The 20,471-nt window shown below is 43.5% G+C and overlaps 2 protein-coding genes across 5 annotated transcripts; both read right to left on the reverse strand.

Annotated features, from left to right (window-relative positions):
• Positions 1-1,903: 1,903 nt before the first annotated feature.
• On the reverse strand, positions 1,904-20,451 carry RNASE4 (ribonuclease A family member 4). 4 transcript variants are annotated; one of them, XM_006731371.3, is made up of 2 exons: positions 19,898-20,451; positions 1,904-3,157 (listed from the first exon to the last, which is right to left on the reverse strand). In XM_006731371.3, the coding sequence occupies exon 2, from the start codon at positions 3,138-3,140 to the stop codon at positions 2,697-2,699; it is 444 nt and encodes a 147-aa protein (XP_006731434.1). In that variant the 5' UTR covers positions 3,141-3,157; positions 19,898-20,451; the 3' UTR covers positions 1,904-2,696. The 4 variants fall into 4 exon arrangements, with proteins under 4 accessions (XP_006731434.1, XP_081686938.1, XP_030881861.1 ...); XM_081830812.1 differs by lacking the exon at positions 19,898-20,451 and adding an exon at positions 19,749-19,877; XM_031026001.2 differs by lacking the exon at positions 19,898-20,451 and adding an exon at positions 13,827-13,973.
• ANG (angiogenin) lies at positions 6,064-8,418 on the reverse strand (the record flags this gene model as incomplete). The annotated part of the gene is given in 1 exon segment (XM_031025962.2): positions 6,064-8,418. A coding segment is annotated over 1 exon segment (456 nt), but the record flags the coding sequence as incomplete, so codon positions are not given.
• Positions 20,452-20,471: the final 20 nt, after the last annotated feature.

Raw genomic sequence — 20,471 nt, forward strand, 5'->3', positions numbered from 1 at the left:
GACCCTTGTGGCTCTTATGATGATTGCAAGATGCACCTCAGCAACAACCCTCAGGGAGCTTTGAAAAAAATGAGGCTAATAAGCCTCATATATTCTGGAAGGTACATGGCACACCCAGAGCCCCACAGCGAGGTCTTGCGTAGAGAAAGAGCGCACACACTTGTGGCTCTGCCGTTATTGGAGTCAAGGGCGGGATGCCCAGCATTTTGAGGTTTCACTTTTTATTGGTGAATTTAAAACGTAAGAGTGGGAATGAACGCATGGGAAAGGAAAAGCAGGGTCACACAAATGGTCAGTTATCTAGGGTCACCCAGGGCTAAAGGGGGAGTTTCGTGGGTGGGATGCCATCGCTCCTTATCTAGCTGTACAGCTAGGAATGTGTGTATTTGACACACATCCATTTCAAAGACATGATGGATGTCTTTGAAACGGATGCCTTGGCAATCAAAAGCTTATTGTCAGGCACTTAACACTTACACCACTTACCTTTTTTTTTTTTTTTTAATGATAGCCATCCTATATCAGATGTGTGGTGATATCTCATTGCAGTTTTGATTTGCATTTCCCTGATGGTTAGTGATGGTGAATGGATAAAGGAGATATGGTATAAACAGACAATGGACTTAGTATTAGTTATTCAGACTTGAGAGGAAATCCTGTGACTTTTGACAACATGGATGGACCCGGTGGACATTATGTTGAGTGAAATAAACCAGACACAGAAAGACAAATACTGTGTGATCTCACTTATATGTGGAATCTGCAATAGTCAGACTCATAGAAGCAGAGTACAGTGGTGGTTACTAGGGGCTTGGGAAGTAGAGGAAACGGGGAAATGTTGGTCAAATGTCAGTTTTGCAACTGAATAAATTCTGGAGATCTGATGTATAGCATAGTGACTGTAAGTATGTTAAAACTCAAAAAGGAGTTGCTTCTGCTAAGCCCCACATCACCAAATTGAGACTTAACTACAGTTTTGGCTCTGCCAGAAGTCAGGACCTGCTTGTTCAGCACTAGTTAATCTGCCTGATAGATCCCTGCCATTCCCTAAAGGAAGGTAACTTTGCAATAACTGACCTGCTTTTTTTCCTAGCATGACATCCTTGTTCCTGTTTCCTCCTGCCTTGGAGCTCCTTTCTCTCTGCTAGATTGGACGCTGCCTGATCCATGAATCATTGAATAAAGCCAATAAGATCTTAAAAATTTACTCAGTTAAGGGCTGCCTGGCTGGGTCAGTCAGGGAGTGTGTGACTCTTGATCTTGGGTTGTGGTTTCGAGCCCCACTTGGGTGTACAGATTACTAAAAATAAATAAACTTAAAAAAAAAAGTTACTTTAAAACAATTTACTCAGTTAATTTTTCTTAACAGGTGGCAATACAGTACTATAAACTTGAAATCTGTTAGGGTAAATCTTAAGTGTTCTTACCACACACACAAAGGGATCCCTATGTGAGGTGATAGATTTGTTAACTAGCCTGATTGTAGGGAGAATTTCCCAATGTATATGTATACCAAATCAATTTTAAAAAAGATTTCTTTAGTCTCTGCTGGAATTCAAATGATATCAGTTTAGTCCTTACACACACACACACACACACACACACACACACACACTTCCTTTCCTTAGCAGCCAGCATCTGCATACATCTCTGTTCCCCAGTTTGTTTAAAATAGTCAAAGGGAGAAGGGAAGGGTGTGAGCATTGAGAGGGTTCATTCCCTCTGGAGTAAATGAGACAAGGGTTTCCGTGTCGTGGTCATGGATCTGGTGGGCATTAGTCTTTGACCAGAATGTATGAGGATATTAAGGTGTGTGCATGCTTATAAACTGAAGAATTAAAAGAGGGTAGGAGGAAAAAAAATATCCCCCCACAAGAACTGTAGCACAACCTTCTCAGATATCTGCAGTTTAAGGTCTTTATTACAAGTAAAACATGAAAGATGTTTCCGTCAGGAAGAGTGGATGAGTCTTAAATGATCTAGAACATTTCTAATATTCTGACTTACTAGAGTGATTCAAAAGTCTGGGAAGAGAGAAAGTAAATCTCTTGTATCATTTCTTGATGCCATTAGACCCCAGCACAACAAGGGAGCCAGATTATCCAGACCGAGCTCTCATTTTGCCAGCATGCATTTCCAAATTTCTAATGCTTCTCCCAACAGCTGACTTTTGGGAATAACCAAAAGCAGTTACTTTCAGAACGCTCCTCGTGATGAAGTGGAAAAAGGCCTGGATTAGGAGCCAGTTCAACTGGGTTTCTGTATCAGCTTTTCCACTAATTTCATGGTTTTCCACAAGTCCCTGAACTTTGGGCTCCTACATATAACATCAGCAACATCGCACAATTGCTGTGCTATTAAAATGACATGATTTAGATGAAAGTACTTTGAAATGCTTAAAATGCTGTATAAATCCATATAATGACTAAATTCCAGAGGATAGGATCTGAGAGAGCTAAACTGACCAGTATTATAAAAGAAAGCCAAAAAGTTTACTACAGAAAAGCCCAGACTCATTATAAGTTTATGTCTCCATTTCTCTTTGATACAATGTGCTTAACAGAATGGGTTATAAAGAGAAAAAGAGCCAGAAATAGAGGAGACAGAGCCCGGGGCAGCTCAAATGCATTACTTACTGCTATTCAAGGAGTAAGTTCAAGGCCAACCACCGGGCCATAAGGGCCGCCAGCTGGTGTCTATCTGTCCAAGTGCACAGGCAATTGCGGGTCACCCTCACAGGCGATGACCACATGCCTAGTGCTCGCCGATGCCCGGTATCTGCAGTTGGGGGCCCTGGAACTTCCTGTCTCCCTGCAGTCTGTGACCTTCACTACACCCTCATGGCAGTTCATCTTGCCATTCTTACACTGGATATTGGTGGTACTGCAGATACTACGAATGTTCCAGATGTCTTCGTGGATGAAGGTGTTGAAGCGCTTGCACTGACGCACCATCATCTTCCGTCTTTGCATCATCAAGTTGCAGTAGGTGTCATTGCCACCTGTCTCCTCAGGGTCCACATGCTGCCGCAGGAATCGTTGATACATGCGATCCTGGCCATAGGAGGGCTGTACCAGCCCCAGCCCCAGCAGGGTCAGCAGCCAGAGCAGAAGCAGGGAACGGGTCCTCTGGAGAGCCATCACTACCTTGGAGATGCCTAGACAGAAACCCAAGGGGCAGGAGAAAGGAAGGTGAGATGCAGGCATTGTGGGGAGAGGTGTTGGGAATGGCAAATAGACATTGCCTCAACTCTAGTCTCCTCTTTCCTCCTTATCTGTACCAGTTCCCCACTCTTCTCTGCTCACAACTTTTCCCGTCTGCTTTCCCAAGAGCAAAGAGTTTGCAAAACATGCTTTTCTCTGAAAACAAGAACCATTCTCTTTCATGGAGAGAACTTGCTGCAGCAAGTACAGCCACTCAGGACAGGCACTGACCGCGTGGCCGTCCAGGGCATCTGGCCTCCGTGGTCAGAGAAGGAACGGGAAGAAAAGGCAGATCTAGGTGAAACTGGAGTTGACCGTCTCTTGAGGTTATTCTCTGGTCATAAGATCTTTGGAGTTTTTGGTCCTCTGGAGACTCTGATTCCCGAAAATTTGGATAGACTCATGATTTTTCAGAGCAAGTTTGTGAACTGATTTTCATTCCTTACATCTGGAATTGAGGAAGGTGCAGAAAAGAGGCCAGAGTAATACTGGGGTTAGCCTTTCCTCTCCTGCGGCTATTCTTCCTGTGGTATTAAAATCAGGTCATTTTGGAAATCCTGTTCATCCTCTGTAAAGAACCCCTACAAAAGCAGAGTACCCAGCCACCGTGCTTTGAAGGTAGTGAATATTGGCTGAATAAATAAATGAAATGAGTGAGCTCGTGAACAAATGAAATGAAATGGATATAGTGAGTGAAGGTATTTTCCAGGCTTGTGGAATTGACCACTAAGCTAAGAAACATTTAAAAAATGAATTTAAACAGCACAATCTCCACAAAAAAGGACGTGGATTGTGTCTTTTTTTTTCCCCCCTGTGTCTATGTACAACCCCAAACACTAGGCCCTGGTGATAGAGTCTATTGTCATGCATCTATCCTTGATGCTCTGCCTGTCTTGTCCACAGCTATTGGTAATTATCCATATTCCCTGGTTACAAGATCTTTGTGTTGACCTCTCTTGATGGTGGGAATAAACATTTGTTTTACAGAGTTAAAAAACAAACAAACAGAAACCTCTGGAGCAACAACAAAAAAAGCACTGTGATAAAGATTTTAGAACACTGCTTTGGTTGACTAAAGAAAGGAAACCAGGTCTATCTGGCTCTAAAATCTGTACTCTTTCCACCATCCTCTGACTGCTTCTCCCATCCCACTTCCTAAATATTCAAGATACCAACGATGTTTATGCTCAGAGTTGCTTGTCTCTAGCAACAGAATTCAATCAGGGGTGGAATAGGGCGGGAGCAAAGGTGGGGGTCACTCACCAACACTAACTAGCTAGACGCTGCCTTCTGGCTGTCAGTCTGGGACTGACATGGAGTCAAACCTTGAACTACTTGACTCTTGCTGTGGGGCAGGGCTGCCTCACTAGGGCAAAGAAAAATCAGCTCCATTCAACAGGGAGTGAGCAACCCAAAGTAGCCAGGGCAACTTTTTGAGTCAGACAGGCCCATTTCTACACGTGCAGTCCACGTCCAGCCTCAGCTGAATTCCTGGGATGATACCTCTGGGTACTACTGTCCTTCATTTTCAGAGAAGCTGCTTCATGGTGCCGGATCACATGCGTAAGGGACTGAAATGGCTGATGAGGGACCTGCAGTCTGTTCCACCTAAGCCTACACTTTGGTTAGTGGTAATGACCATAATGAAACAGAACCATCTCTCTTTTCCATGCCACCTCCTAGGTTCACAGCTGGCTTCTGCCTCTACACAGAAAGTTGTAAAGTTCTAGGTCATTGCTTGTGCCTGTAGCTGATATGAGAAATGGAGTCAGGAAGAGAGGGAAGGAAGGAGCTGCAAGAGGAAGGGGGCAGGGAGAAATGATGTTCAATTTACCCCTCAGCCCAGCACCAATGGATATAACTTCCGAAGGCGCACTTAGCCCTCGGGTAATGGTTTCATCACAGTGGTGTACTTTAGGTTGTTTTCCCCAAATCTAATCTTGTACCTCTCATCTTGCACAGTTCTGTCTACTTTTTCTCATCCTGCTTCTTTGTGACTGAGATCATGTCTTAGCAAAATAACTGGCTACAGAGAAGACGTAAACTATTCATGCAAGAGCAAACCCATGGCCTCAGCCACACCAACTGACTGATTTAACAAGACAGGGGAAAATATTTGCCACCCGAAATCCCATGTAAACATCAATGGGTACATCTCAAGGCTCTAGGTACAACAGAAAATCAAATGATCCCCAAATCATCCCAACACATACTTTTTGGTCAGAGCTTGTCCCAAAGGCTTTTTCTGCTGCACCAGATTGACTCTCAATAAGAACTAATTTGGATATTGTGATCCCAAAGACCTAGCTTTGCCACATTAACTGTGTGACCTTGGGGAAATTACTTAAGCCCTCGGCATATTTTCTCATAAGTAAAATGAGCATAATCACAATCCCTACCTCTTAGAGATGTTATGAAGAATAAATGATAAAATCAATGTAAAGTGCTTATCACAATGCCTAGCCCCTGCTAAGTGTTTAGTAAGTGTTGGCAATGATCTTTTCACAATTTCCATTCTTCTTGGGTTCCTTTGCTTCCTTCAATCTGATAAAAATAGTGAATGACTACAGCAAATTGCATATATTTTGGACCCCCTCCCCTTTATTTTGTAGAGTACTTATATTCCCAAGAAACTATAAGCCTTTTTAAAAAAGATTTTATTTACTTATTTGACAGAGAGCGAGAGAGCGAGCACAAGCAGGGGGAGCGGGAGAGGGAGAAGCAGGCTCCCCGCCAAGCAGAGAGCCCAATGCGGGGCTCGATCCTTCCCAGGACCCTGGGATGATGACCTGAGCCAAAGGCAAACGTTTAACCAACTGAGCCACCCAAGTGCCCCATATAAGGCTTTTTTTTAAAAAGCCTACTAGAATTTCCGCTGTGTCTCTAGAGAAATTTGTTCTCTCCAAGTTGCATGGAATTTTCTTCCTTGAATGCCACCATTCCTCGAAGGATTTGACATTTTTGAGGTTTTTCTTCTCTTTTCCTTGCAAAGTCAATAAAGTACAGCCGACCAGCACTTCAGTTCCTCAAATGATTCACTCGAGATAAAATGACCTGCCTGTGACTTGATATTTCATTCTAAATAGCTTTTGACGGTGAGAGAACAAGAGACGCAGAGCAAAAAGTACTAGGACTGGCTCCATAGCTGTTAGCTCCATCAGCAGGACAGGAAGCACCCCCATCCCACTGCCATGCGATTTCCCAGGAAACGGTCATTTGCCTTAACACTAGAGCAGAGTATGCAATGATTAATGCTCTAAGCAGATGTTTGGAGAAGACATCAGTTTTCATAAATATGTTGTGATCAATGTAATAACGGTCCAGACCTTTGACCTTCTCTATCAAGAGCTTGAGTGGGGCAATGATCTGTATGGAAGTCACTTCACTTCATATCAGGGAGATCGTACTGGTTGGAGAACCTGAGAAAGGGTCCCAATATTCTACCAAAAACTGGAATTTTCTTATTCCTTAAGGGGTTTTTGAGATTTTATAACAAGCAAATTTTCTAATAAGAGAGGTTTGGAAAACTCTTCTCCCTAACTACAGACAGTGTTTTCAATTTTGAAATAGAAACTCAAAGTGGACAGATTCATGGGCTGAGTGTACACTAGTAACCTACTCCTCCATCACTTCTTCCCAAAATCTGAATATTTTCAGCAAGGCCGGGCTCTCCTGGGTGGCACCTAGATACTGGTCTATAACCTGAGTATTGAGCAACTAGGGTTTTGGGCCCATTTCAGGGCAATGTGGGCAGCAGGGGAGGCCACCGTTGGGAATACTGTGACCACAATAGTTACATATTCACAAGATAGCAAAACTGTGACTTGTAACTGTAATTTATTAACTACTTTCCAAATAAAATATTGAGGCACCAGTTGATAGAAATTAAGTTAATAGGAAGTTAATCACTTAACCGGTGGATCTATTAGTATATTTTACAAAGAGAGTGTCGTCAACCTAAGTGTATGTTTACTTGAAAACCAAATCTAGTTGAAGAAGTATACGGGATAATGTTTGGAATCTTTCTATGACTTCCCTAAGATCTCAAAGTAGCCAGACCTTGGTCAATAAAGTAAGAGATTAAGGAGAAAATAATGTAATAATGAATAAATAAGTAAATAATAAAATAATCACTTTTTGATCCTTATATAAAATAGTCATGAGAATACCCTAGGAACATTCCATTCAAAGCAACATCAAAAAATTACCTCCTGCTTAAGACGAGAGGTGGCTGCCCCTTGGCATTCACACACATGTGTGTGAAAGAGAGAAAGTGGAATGAATCTGTTGGTATTTAGTCCTAAACTGTTCTCCTCAAGGTTTAATATTTGTAAAAGTAATATTGGCTTATTATTTGCCCCTTCTGAAAATTCTGTTTAGTTGCCAGGAGCCCTGGAATTTTCCTAGTTCTCTCTGTAAGATGAATCTAATCACCTTACCTTTACAGAAAGCTAAAGTCCACCTCCTTACTGACTGATAAGGAACTGACCGATAAGGAAAAGGGCATTCCTATTCTATCCAATCCTCTCAGGGAGCAGTTGAATCGAGAAAATGGGGTAAGATTAATAGGCCAATAATTAGTGGGAAGACTTTGATTCTTACTGATTTCAGAGACACTTTTATTTATTAGATGTGTTGTAAAATGGAAAACAAGAGATCCAGGCAGCTCATTCTCTGGGCCCCTGGCCATAAATGTTGCCGTTCTGGGATGTGGAGGGAAATGCAAGAAAAGGAGAGCAAAGCCAGCTGTGGCCTCTGGTTATGGACGGAAAAAGGATTCATCAAAGTGGACAGGCAAGCCGTGTTCACAGGCAACAACAACGTGTCTGAACCCTGGGGTAGCTCTGTACCGGCAAGGAGGCCGAGGGGACCCTCCTACATGCCTGCAGGTGGTGACCTGGAAAGGAGACTTGCTTAGTCTTAAAGCTTAAGGATTTCCATTCTTATTTCCACAGATAGCCTTGATGCTGCCCTTGTTGCCATGAATAAAGGTGTTGATGTCTTTGCAGGGTGTGGTCAGGCCTCGTCTCTCCATCATGCTTTCACAGTATCTGGCATTCCGGCCCCTTGGTTTGGCATCATAGTGCTGGGTCAGGAAGCGTTTGTACCTGGAGTCATCCTGAGTCAGGGCTGGTGGGGTCAGACCCGGACCCAGCATGAAGACCAACAACAGGGCCCCAGGCCCATCACCAGGGACTTTCCTCTCTGACACGAATCAGGTATCTTCAGTCAGCTAATTACATCTTTTCTTTTCCCTTCCTCATTAATCCTAAACTTTTCGTCAATCCCTTTCTTTGGAAAGTCTATTTAAAAGTTTCCTGAGGGGCGCCTGTGTGGCTCAGTCGGTTAAGCGTCTGCCTTCGGCTCAGGTCATGATCCCAGGGTCCTGCGTTGGGCTCCCTGCTCAGCGAGGAACCTGCTTCTCCCTCTCCCTCTGCCTGCTGCTCCCCCTGCTTATGCTCTATCTCCCTCTTTCTCTCTCTCTGACAAATAAATAAATCTTGGGGAAAAAAAAATGTTTCCTGAACACAACTTCCTACCCCAACCATTCTTTCCTATCCCTCAGAATTGCTGAGTATTTATCTACCCTGTGGTCAGTCATAGCATTACAAAATCCACCCACACTCTGTAATTCATTTATCAATTACTATAATAACAAACTTTACACACGCCCCTGCAGGTATCAGACCACTGTGCTAGGTCCTGGATCGCAAAGACCATCGAGACACACCAAATGCCTCCCTCAAAGAGGTTGTAGCATCCATGGGGAAGGGTTGGGAGCTCCAATTTCCTGAGATGAGACAGTAAGATAGGAGGTGAGAGCTATGAAGAAGGGGGACTTTTAGGGAACCCTGAGCCCAGGGAAGGGTCAATCAGAGGACTGTTGAAGACAGGATTCTAGGTACTCAAGTCAGTCAGTCGGCTGGCTGTGAGAAGAGCATCTGAGAGCAGTTTGATCTTCAGGTGAAGGGAGACAGACCTAGTTCCCCAAGAAGTGTTTCATGGCCAAAGGTGGAATTATGATGTACCATTTAGAAAGACCAGGAAGGAACATGGAAGAACCCATGTAATCCTTTGGGTCCGTCTGGGGTCAACTCTTACAGAGGACTGGAAAAAGAATAAAAGCTTTTCCCTAGGTGCTTCTTGCATTGGAAACACTTTGGATTATTCTCAAAGAATATTGTCGAATTTTCCCTGCACGTGTACATAGACTGTTACACCATAGGCAAATGATGTTACCATGTGCTAAAAACAAAAACAAACCCCAAAACAACTCCTTAGGCTTTCTTTTTTTTTTAAGTAAACTATGACACACATGGGGCTCAAACTTACAACCCTGAGATCAAGAGTCACATGCTATAGCCACTGAGCCAGCCTGGCCCCCCTCCTTAGATCTTTTCATCAAGTCAAAGACCTTACAATTTGCTGCAATAATTTCTCAAATTTTTCTCAAAAGAAGAAGAGGATTGCTGCCTTTATCTCTCAAAAAAGAGCTGTCAATCTCAAACTCTAGAACTCACACATCCCAGGGGTGGTGTGTCAGATACGCAAACGCACACCCACGGGGTAGACATGGTACTTTTTCCCAGAACATGATTTTAACTCAGTGATAGATAATTAAAAATAGAATTAAACAAATATAGATTATAACAAAACACAGAACAATTTTTAATGAGCTTTTAAGATTGTATTTCTTATGAAATTTGAAGATTTGAGAATTGAGAGATACTTGGTGTTTGCAGCAGGTTAGTTTCTGATTATACCTTTAGTTCTTTGGAGAAAATTGTAAAGAATATTCAGAGCCTTTAAAAACCACCATAGTCCATGCTCGCTTTGGCAGCACATATACTAAAATTGGAATGATGAAATTCACCATAGTCCTACACATTATATCAAATATATGTGAATACCCCCACATCCAACAATAAAAATGATTTTCACTGTAAATTTGAAACTGATGTTATGGGACGCCTGGGTGGCTCAGTGAGTTAAGTGTCAGACCCTTGATTTTGGCTTAGGTCATGATCTCAGGGTTGTGAGACTGAGCCCCCATGTTGCCTCGGCTCCACCCTAAGTGTGGAGTCTGCTTAAGATTCTCTCTCTCCTTCTGTCCCCACCCACCTCTCGCCCTCTCAAAAATAAAATTTAAAAAAAGGATTTTTATAATTCTGTTTCTCAAATTGTTTGCGAGTACTTCATTTAATTTATGACTGGGTTGGGTGTTTTTTGGCAATCATCCCCACACATACTGAGAAATTCTTGCAATGGGAGAAAAATTTGACCTTCAAATTATCCTTAAATGTAATATAATTCCTATGAATACTAAATTTAAAAATAAATGGTACATTTTCATAGACATTAAATTATTAATTTTTATTTTGTGCTTTCTTGTGTGTAAGTCATAAACATGATTTTCATATCAAATAATTTTGTAGCCTTCACAGAGGCCATAGGTCCTAGTGTGTTGAATTAAACAAATATAGATTATAACAAAACACTAAGCCTGTAGTGTTGCTAAACAGCCCTGGGAGTATGACTGTGAATCCAGAAAAACAAGGGAATCTGGGGTTTTGCTGGTTACATGGAAAGACATGTGACAAGAGTAAGCAAAGTGAGCTCTCTTTCTCATCAACATTTGGCATTGATCCACCTTATCTGTTTCATAATAACTATAAACAGATTTGGTGCCCTGCTAAGAAATCTTTTGACTATTCCACAATACTGATATAAATAGCAGCTGAGGGGCACCTGGGTGGCTCAGTCGTTAAGCGTCTGCCTTCAGCTCATGTCATGATCCTGGGGTCCTGGGATCGAGCCCCGCATCGGGCTCCCTGCTCGGTGGGAAGCGTGCTTCTCCCTCTCCCACTCCCCCTGCTTGTGTTCCCTCTCTCTGGAAATAAATAAATAAAAATTTAAAAAAAGTTTATATTGTGCTTTTCAGTCTCCTGGGTGTGCTTTCTTTTTTTAGTTTTTTGGAAGACCTCATCAAAGTTTTACTGATTTGAAATCAACTAAGTTTCTTGCTCAGCAATGGACAAAAATTGCCTTCTAAAGTCAAAGGTAATTGTAGAATCACAGGATCTCAAGGTAGAAAGGACCTTAGAGGTCACACAGTCACAGCTCTCTGGCAGAGTCAGAGTCCCAGAGTTAAAAAAAAAAAAAATCAGGAAGTAAAACCAGAGCTGGTAGTACCCAAAAGAGTCACTAAGTGGCAGTGGTGTATAGGAATGTTCCCAACCATTCCAGGGTACGGAAGAGACGGTGGGTCCTTGTAGGAAGTGCCAGTATTATACAGATTGTGGGGATACTGCTGCTCACAGAAGGCAGTGTGAGCCCGCAGGTCTGCCTAGAGTCTCTGTCCAAACACTCTATGCTTTAGATATTAAGATCAAGGACACTTTACTAAATATAAGTGTCAAAGCAAACAAAAGTCACAAAGCTGATCTGTCCACAAGGATATCATCAAATAAAGATTTACCTGTTGCCAGGTTTCATGGGTGCCATTTCCAAGCCATTATCTATGTGGTCTTGGGCAAACAATGACCTGTTTACTTGTCAGTGTTTCCTACTGGTGTGTAATCAATAGGAGGGCAGAGCCCATCTTAGTCACCTTGAATCACAGTGCCTGCCTCAATAATTATGTTTTTAATGATTGACTTCATTTTCCTCTCCAGGCCTAAATTTGTTCATCTGTAAAAAGAGAGAGTCGCTAACTGTTAAGGCCTGAAATTCCACAGTTCTCATTAAGCATAAAAGAGCCTTTTCTTTTCCTTTCTTTTTCTTCCACTAGAATGGGATTGCAGAGACAAGTTTCTGTGTAAGTTTAGTTGGTGGCAAAAGGCACCAGCCGGAAGAAATAGCTAACAGGTTAACTGAGATGCATCATTCCTTAAGGCTCAGCAGGTAAGCCAAGCCCACAGACCACCTCTAGTTAAGGCATTGGACTGACACTACATAGGTGTTTCACATCCTTAAAAAAGCATTTGCTTGGGGCACCTGGGTGGCTCAGTCATTAAGAGTCTGCCTTTGGGGCGCCTGGGTGGCTCAGTTGGTTAAGCAACTGCCTTCGGCTCAGGTCATGATCCTGGAGTCCTGGGATCGAGTCCCGCATCGGGCCCCCTGCTCAGCAGGGAGTCTGCTTCTCCCTCTGACCCTCCTCCCTCTCATGCTCTCTGTCTCTCATTCTCTGTCTCAAATAAATAAATAAATCTTTAAAAAAAAAAAAAAAGAGTCTGCCTTTGGCTCAGGTCATGATCCCAGGGTCCTGGGATCGAGCCCCACATGGAGCCCCACATCGGGCTCCCTGCTTGGCAGGGGGCCTGCTTCTCTTTCTCCCACTCCCCCTCCTTGTGTTCCCTCTCTCGCTGTGTCTCTCTCTGTCAAATAAATAAAATATTTAAAAAAAAAAAAAGCAGTTGCTTGTTGGAGGTTGAAGGCCCTCATGTCTCAGTCTTAGAGATTAAGGGATATCTTTGTTTCTCATTTGCAGAATTTGCACATTCATTCTCTAACAACTCAGCTAAGGTTTGCCCAGGTTTATTGTAATCCTAGTTCCCTAAGACAACCAGAAATCAAATCCTAGCAAGTATACACTAGGGTTACCGGTATCAACATCTGCTCTCCCACTCATAACTTCCTCACTTATATATATATATATTCCATACTAAATTTCCCCCAAATGGGGGTTGAAATGGAACTGGGAGAAAACAAGTAAGAGATTATATGGGGTGCAGAAGTGAATCTGCCTAGGCCAAGTGTGCAGAGCCTCCCATCTGGTGGTCAAACTCATTCACACATATCCTTCTATACCCAAGCACATAACTGTCATATTTTTGTCAGTGGAATTTGTCCCACAATTTGTTTTTTAAACTAATTTCACCTTCTGTCTCAAACCAAACCCTTGGTCTGCACAAAAATTAATATACTCTTTCTCTCCCCACAGGCAATGTTTTGTATTCAAGAGATCCATCAAATTTTATGCACCAGGGAGTTAACAGTTTATGATTATAACTACAGTTACAACTTCCATAAATACACCTTCATGCTTTTATATGTTCTAGGGCAATATTCTTCAAACTGGAAGCTTCCCACCCAATGTATATTCCTCTCTCTATCTCCTTCCTTCTTTCTTCTCTTCAACCCGCCAGTATACCTTTTTTTGATCTTGGCATGTGCTGTTCCATTGTGCTTTCAAAGAGCATCCAAAACTTTCTTAAGGTAAGAAATTCGCAGGAAAGATTACGAGAAAACAGAGCTAAAAGTATACTCTCTGTTTCTTTCCTTGTTAAGCCACATAAAATGTTGGGGCAAAGGCTCCAGATAACCCTTCAACAGATGTTTTTCCTAGATCTTTGGGGACTTTATCACAATTTAGGAATCCCTCCTAAATCACCACTTGCTCCCAGTCTTACTAATTTCCCTTTATCCATATTTAGGCTATGCCAGAAGAAATCTGTTTGCATTTTAAACTTTAGAATCTAATTTGTTTCCTTCTTAATTCATGAACTTGGGCCAAGAGTTTTTAAAAGGGAAAAAATGGTTTCATTGAAATGGATGGATGTCTAGAAATAGTATACATATAAACATATAGAGAAATAGATTACCCAGGTGGAAGAGTCTTACAAAAGTCTGGAAGTTTCCCTCCAACTGAAGATGGGTTCCAGCTGTTTGTTCCTGGAGATGGGTTCCAGCTGTGCGAACCTAGAGGCCCCTCTCGGTTCTGATTATATAGTGATCAGATGAACGGGGAGGGAAGACTAGGTCTAAAGATCCCTGGTACTGGCAGACACATAAAAACCAAGGACACTGCTCTTGGACAAATGAGGAGAGTCATTCACCTTTTCCCTGGGCATGACTGGGTCAAACATTAACCCACATGAATTAGAGATTTGTTCTGGGAGGCCAACTTTGATAAACATGGCCTTTTGTCCCACAGTTGCCTTTTTCTGATGTTTGTGGTTCCGACTCTTGCCCATGACAGGACATGCGGTGATCTGGATCCAGAAGATGTTGTTTCTGATCTTATGGGCCATCTCTAAGAACCCTGTTGGAGGAAGCCTACAGAGTAAGATGTGGCCTCTCAGCAGGATGCTGTCCCACTGTCCTTTGTTTTTACCCACATAATTTGGTTTCATGAAAAGATGCTAAGTAGGCTCTTTCATCAATTCCACAGAACCAGGAAAGCATTCCTAGAGAAGATTATGTGACAGCTCTTGGTACCCTGCCCCTGACCTCAACCTTCCAGCCACTAAACCTCAGAAGTCTCCTTGCCGTATTTCCAGGGCTTCTCCTTCCTTTCATCCTTACCTGTTCACAAGAGATTAATCCTGAGCACTCAATCTTCTGTTCTCTGTAACGCAGTTGCAAAATTGATTATCTCCACCATCAATGCAACACCGATATTGCATCTACTCACAAAATGGATTTGTTGATTGAACAGAAACAAGCCAACTGGGTCAAAGTTTACTGGGATCACTTAATAAAGATCCTACAGTTTCAAATATCAGGCAGCAGCAGGATGCCAACTGTTTCACGGACCCTCAGTAACCACCTCCGCTGGTGCTGAATCTCCAACAGTGCTATTTTTAAAAAATCCTCAACCCTCGGTTGTCATCCATCTACCTTCAAGTTTTCAGTCTGCCTGTCTCTGAGGTGTCAATAAAGACAGGCGGCCTGCCAATAAAATAACTGCACTTGAAATCATCGTAATAATTATCATCATAATAATAGTCATTGCCTTTGGTTTTATGAATCTCTCACACACATTATATTTGACCGTCACCAGAACTGTGTGAGGTGGGTGCTACGTAAGTCAGTTTTTCTTATGAAGGAAACTCCCTGATCAAACAGCAGAGGGATGGTGCTGTCAGACTTCAAACTCCTTATCTTCAGGGAGAGGAACTACTCATCTTTCCAGACTTGGCTTGAGCAACACCTCCTCTGAGTCTGATGGGCTTTCCTCAATACCAGCCCATCCCAGGAGAAGTTGCCCACATCTTCCTTTGGGGCTTCTCTGTACCCAGTACACACCACGCTGAGGCAAGCATAGAGCAGCAATCCCAAGCTGACGGCTTAAAGCTGCATTGACTCTAGACTTCAGATGTGTCCTGTTGTGTGTGAAAAGCTGGTGAGTCAGCCTGAGTGAAGCCTAGCTGTGTAAGAGTCTGTGATGTCCCAGGAAAGGATTCATCCATAGAGAAGGACATGATGAGAGGAGGGAGAAAGATGCCAAGGCCATGGAGCAGTGGTGGCCAAGGACTACAGTGTACTCCATTCACATCCCCTCTGACCCAGCCTCCTGGAGCCTAGAGCGAGGAGGGCACTGCAGTAACAACTTTCATAAAAATCAAGGTTGTTTCATTAAATCTCTCTAAGATTCAGAAAGCACACAGCAAGTTAGTGTGAAGAAGTTCACCCCGTGGTTGACCGGAGGTGGTATGGGGGTAGGTCGGGAAGTAAAGTACCTTCCCCAACATGAGGATCCCGTTGGGACAGAGTTGAGGAAAGTCTGGACAAGAGCTAGAGCAAAAGGTCAGACCATTTGCTCTATCAAAAAGGAAGAGGACACTGCGTGCTGGCATCTTTCGACATTTTCAGCAGCATGGGCCCCTTTGTAGGGCAGGGATAGACCTCACCCAGGGAGGTGGAGCAAGAAAGAAGTAAATGGCAGCCTCACTGTCTAGGTTAAAGGGGCTAGTTTGCAAATACGTTTACACCCCCTGGGAACTTCAGGAATAATCGGAGAAGAATGTGAGCTGGTCTGGAGTTCTTACAACATGGGTGGGATGGATCTGGCTTTACTTTAGGTTGGCAAACAGTCCATTAGCCATCATCCTTTGATGATTAATTAGTCTTCTTGTCTCTCCATTAGATGGAACCCTTAGAGAGAAGAATAATTGTGTCATTCATCTCTGCATTCTTAGTATCTCAGAGTGACTGACTCCTAGGCCCCAGGTTCTTCTTGTTATCCCTCATTGCTTCTAGAAATGTACCACCTGATCTCACTTTGGAGATCCCAACCATACAAACTCTCCTGGCTTCTCTTAAGACTTACAGACACAATTGGGTTTGGTACCAGTTACCAAACAAGGTAGGCCTAATTCCCTGGTAGAGCAGGAAGGCTTTCAAGGTTCCCAGAAAACTCTGCTTCTGGTATTACTGGTAAATCCTGACCTTCATTTCTTAGGTATTGGTTCCTATTCTAATGCAAAAATCCCTAGGAGGATTAGCTCCTTAAACAGCTGTCTGTGATTCACACATGCTTGTGCTTATACTTTAGAGGCTATCTTAAGAAGAGTTTTTGGTAGGGGGCGCCTGGGTGGCTCAGTCGGTTAAGCATCTGCCTTAGCTCAGGCCATGATCCAGGGGTCCTGGGATCAAGCCCTACATCAGGCTCCCTGCTTGGTAGGGAGTCTGCTTCTGCCCCTCCCTACTGACATACCCTTCCTGCCCCCGCCAAATAAGTAAATAAAATCTTAAAAAAAGAAGAATAGTTTTTGGTAACTGGAATGGCCTAAGGATTTGAGGAGGGAGAAAAGTGGGCAGCATGGCAAACCTGAAAAAGGCAAACTTCACAGGTTTTCAGCTGTGGTGAGGCAGAGTCCTGCTTAAGCGTCACTTTTTTCCCCTGTCCTCTTCCCTTTTTCCTGCATCTCCACCCAAATTCTGAGCTAAAAGGAAAAAAGTCTAAGGAAGTGAGAAAAGGACCAAGCACACAGCCACAAACTGCCTCTTCCTCAGTACCTGGTGCCTCAGAGTCACTGAAGTCTCTGAAAGGAAGGGATAGGCATCTCTGCCCACACAACTGTTCTGCCAAATACCAAAGTTCAAAGTCCTTTAGGTACAGAGAGAATCAACAAGACATGGGGCTCGCTGAGTGGGGCCTCTACCGGTATCTAAGAGAGTGTCCTAATGCTGACTTTCCTTTTGTAGGCAAACCCACGATTTGAGTGGTACCTACTTTAAGTGAATCATATATTACTTATTACTTTTTAAATAGATGCTGAAGAAGTGAGTTCTAAAGAGCTATAAGCCAGTCATTGGGTGGGGAGGACACTGCCAGGCCCATACAACACCCCTAAGGCCTCAGCAATCCCAGACTACAGAAGAAGCTGCCAACTCCCAGTCTGTGGGGATCAAGATGACTTGATCAACAGGATCCTTCTCTGATAAATCACCTAAAGGCAGAGATAAGGTACTCCATTCCCACATCACACACACACACACACACATAGTCCCATGGCTTGAAACACCAGTTCAAACACCAACTCACACAAACAGATCAGCCTCTGATGTTAGCTTTACGCTGTGGTGCTGGGGAGCAGTCTTTCACCTCTGAATACAGCCAGGTCCCTTCCTCACCTCTAGGATTTCACTTGACAGCTTGGGGAGAATTCACAACCTCCCCCACATAGTTGACCAGGCAAAAAGCCAGCTAGGTGAATGGCGAATGGTTGCTTTCATTCTAATTGTTTTTCTTTCTTTTTTTCTTTTCTTTTCTTTTCAGCTTGGCACAATGAGGTTTTGATGAAACATAAAATAAAGGTTTGGGGGAAAAAAAAGTTTGACTATTTCATTACAATGCATCTAAGTGCTTACTCATTTGTATTTCAAAATACTTACAACAAGGAATTATATATATCTCTTCTCAGTAATTTTAATAGGGGTGAAGCAATTGTCAATTGAAAAAAGCCCAATCATATATTCTTTTAAATGTTTTGACAGCTTCAGCTTGAAAGTCATTCCCCTTTTCCTGAAAATTTTCCTTTGTCTCTTCTTTACACCTTGCACAAAGACACAGGAAGCCCAGGGTTCTCCTTCTAAGGACTCAAGTGCTGGTGTCCTTTACCCTTTATACAGAGTATATATGTTTAATTCTGTCCTTAAGACAAATTATAAAATTAGGTGATGGAGAGAAGTGACTAATCTCTAAATTTGGTTTAACTCTAACATTTTTTTTAGGTTTATAAGCATGAAACTAATTTACTAACAGAAGTAATGGTTAAAAGAGGATGAAGATCCAATGAAAAGAAGGATCATGTCTTCAGGAAGAGGGGACACTATGACTGAGGGAGAATGGGCCGAAGTCTTGTTGACATGCCTGTGTATTTTCAAACAAAGACAAAAATTACACATTCACTTTTCAACAAACTCTGAGCTTTGTGCCCATTCTCTTTCCCAGATATCTCAAGGTGTTCTTCTGAGAATAACCTTTAACAAAGATTGCTCTTTGCTCAAGTACAGATTAAATGGAAACTCCTAATGAGGGGTTTCATTTGGCCTGCTTTGGTCCACTTTCTTAGCCATCTACTTTAATTTCTGAATCACATGGGCAAATGCTTCCAACAATAACTTGACAAATCTCTTACCTTTGCCTGCTTGTAACCTGACATCTGCTCTTTCAGCAATAGCCAGAGCCATTCCTCTTTTCCTGGAATGGTTTTCCCTGTCCTTTCTGCCAAACTTCATAGCTCTTGTCCACATTACTAGAGTACCTTCTTTTCTGTAAGTGCCATCTTACTAACACCCTGCCACCCCATGAAGTCATAGAATAAGAAAGAGGGAGACCTGGAGACTATCTATCAAGCCCTCATTGTACAGATGAGGAAACTGAGGTGTTTCTGCACTGGCCCAAGAACATCTGGTGTCCAGGGACTAGAAGCTTTCCAATGTACCACACGGCTTTCATATTCCACACTAGCAATTTCTAGAAAATTAAAACTAATTTTAAAGGTGCCATTGAAAGTTGCTGTTTAAGGAAACCTACTAAATATTTCCATGAATTTCAAAAATATTTTACCTGTGAAAAAGAGTTGCTTAAAATAAAGTGTGTGTAACAAAACTGTCCTTCTGCAGGAGCTAGTTAGTAAGTGTGTAGTTAAGTAGTTCCTCGAATACTTGAGGCTGCTTCTGGGAAGTTGGCCAGTGGGGTTCAGATAATTATGCCACTTGAGTTTCTAGTGATTACATTTATGACTTGATTATAAGGTTCTTAAGGACACAGAGGGAGGGTCTTGCCTCATTTGAGATTTCCCTAGACCCAGAATGATGCTGAAACTGTTTTTACTGTCCTTCCTAAATAAAGATGCTCTGTTTTGCCCATGTGTTACCACAAGACACGCTGTCTCAGAGTAAAGAGGTTGAGGATCCCAACATTCTAGTAAGAAAGCTTAGAAAGGAGGCTGTTGGCAGTGTCTCCCAGAATTTTGCAACCCTGGCTGCGAGTGGGTTAAGGGTGAGGAGACAGAAGTGAGTCACCAGAAAACAAAAACGCAAGTCCCAAAAGGCAGTTATGCTGGCAAAAACTGGACAAGGAAGGCCTGCTTCATAAATCTGGCGATCAACCTGTGTACCAAGTAAAGAATCCTTAGGTGTGAGCAAATGCAGGCCTTCCCGGGCTTCCATTCCGTTCGCCAATTCTGCACCCTCCTCTGAGCCTACATTCTAGGCACTAGACTTTCACGCAGCCATCTCTGCTCAGCTGCGGGAAGTAAATCTCAGGGTGGGAATGCAGACTTCGCTAACTCATAGAAGAACAAGACTCACCTTTCTTCCCATTCCTCAGCGGCTCCAACCCGGTTCTGCAAACGCCTCCCCGAGGAGCCCCACACTGCCTCTGCTAAGAAGGGGCCCAAACGCTCTTGGTAAAACTACTGACAAGGAGGAGGAGGAGAGAGAGCAGGACGTGAACCCACCTCGGCCAGGGAACAGGGCTGCAGAAACGCGCAGGACGGTGGAAAGTTTTTCTCACCGGCTTCTAATCCCCCTTGTATGATGATAGGGAGCTGTGGAAGACGCAAAGACGTCCTTTTAAATCTTGCTTTGGATCCTGGGTGGGGTCGCCGTGCGTGTGTGTACACGAACGGACGGGGGATGAAGCCGGGCGAGGAGGGCGGTGCCGGAGCCTCTGTGCAGTTGGGACCGCTCCCTGTTTCTCCCGGGAGGCGCCTCCCGCCTGGACCTGCCTCTCTGGAGTGGGCGCCGCGGGCGGGCCCTGTCTGGGAAAGGAGAGGGCCTGCAGATCCGAGCCCCCACGCGCAGCGGCAGCGAGGACACAGCCTCCGGGGACAGCGGGCCTTGGGACACCGGCCCCTGCTCCCGGGAGCGAGGCGGTCCCTCTGAGGTGTCCGCTGGCGGAGAGTCCAGGCAGTTTCTCCCCGCAGAGCTCATCAGCCCCCTCTGGCACGCGTTGGTTCAGCGCACCTCTCTTGTGCAGAACAGTCGGAAAGCGAGAAAGTTTGTACAGAATTGAACTTTTGCATAGTTTAG

This window comes from Leptonychotes weddellii, chromosome 9 (genome assembly GCF_054177405.1).
Source record: "Leptonychotes weddellii isolate Sample4059 chromosome 9, ASM5417740v2, whole genome shotgun sequence".
Classification (NCBI taxonomy): domain Eukaryota; kingdom Metazoa; phylum Chordata; class Mammalia; order Carnivora; family Phocidae; genus Leptonychotes; species Leptonychotes weddellii.

Excerpts from the sequence above, each read along its gene's own strand:
- RNASE4 (XM_006731371.3), bottom strand. The coding sequence starts at position 3,140 with ATGGCTCTCCAGAGGACCCGTTCCCTGCTTCTGCTCTGGCTGCTGACC.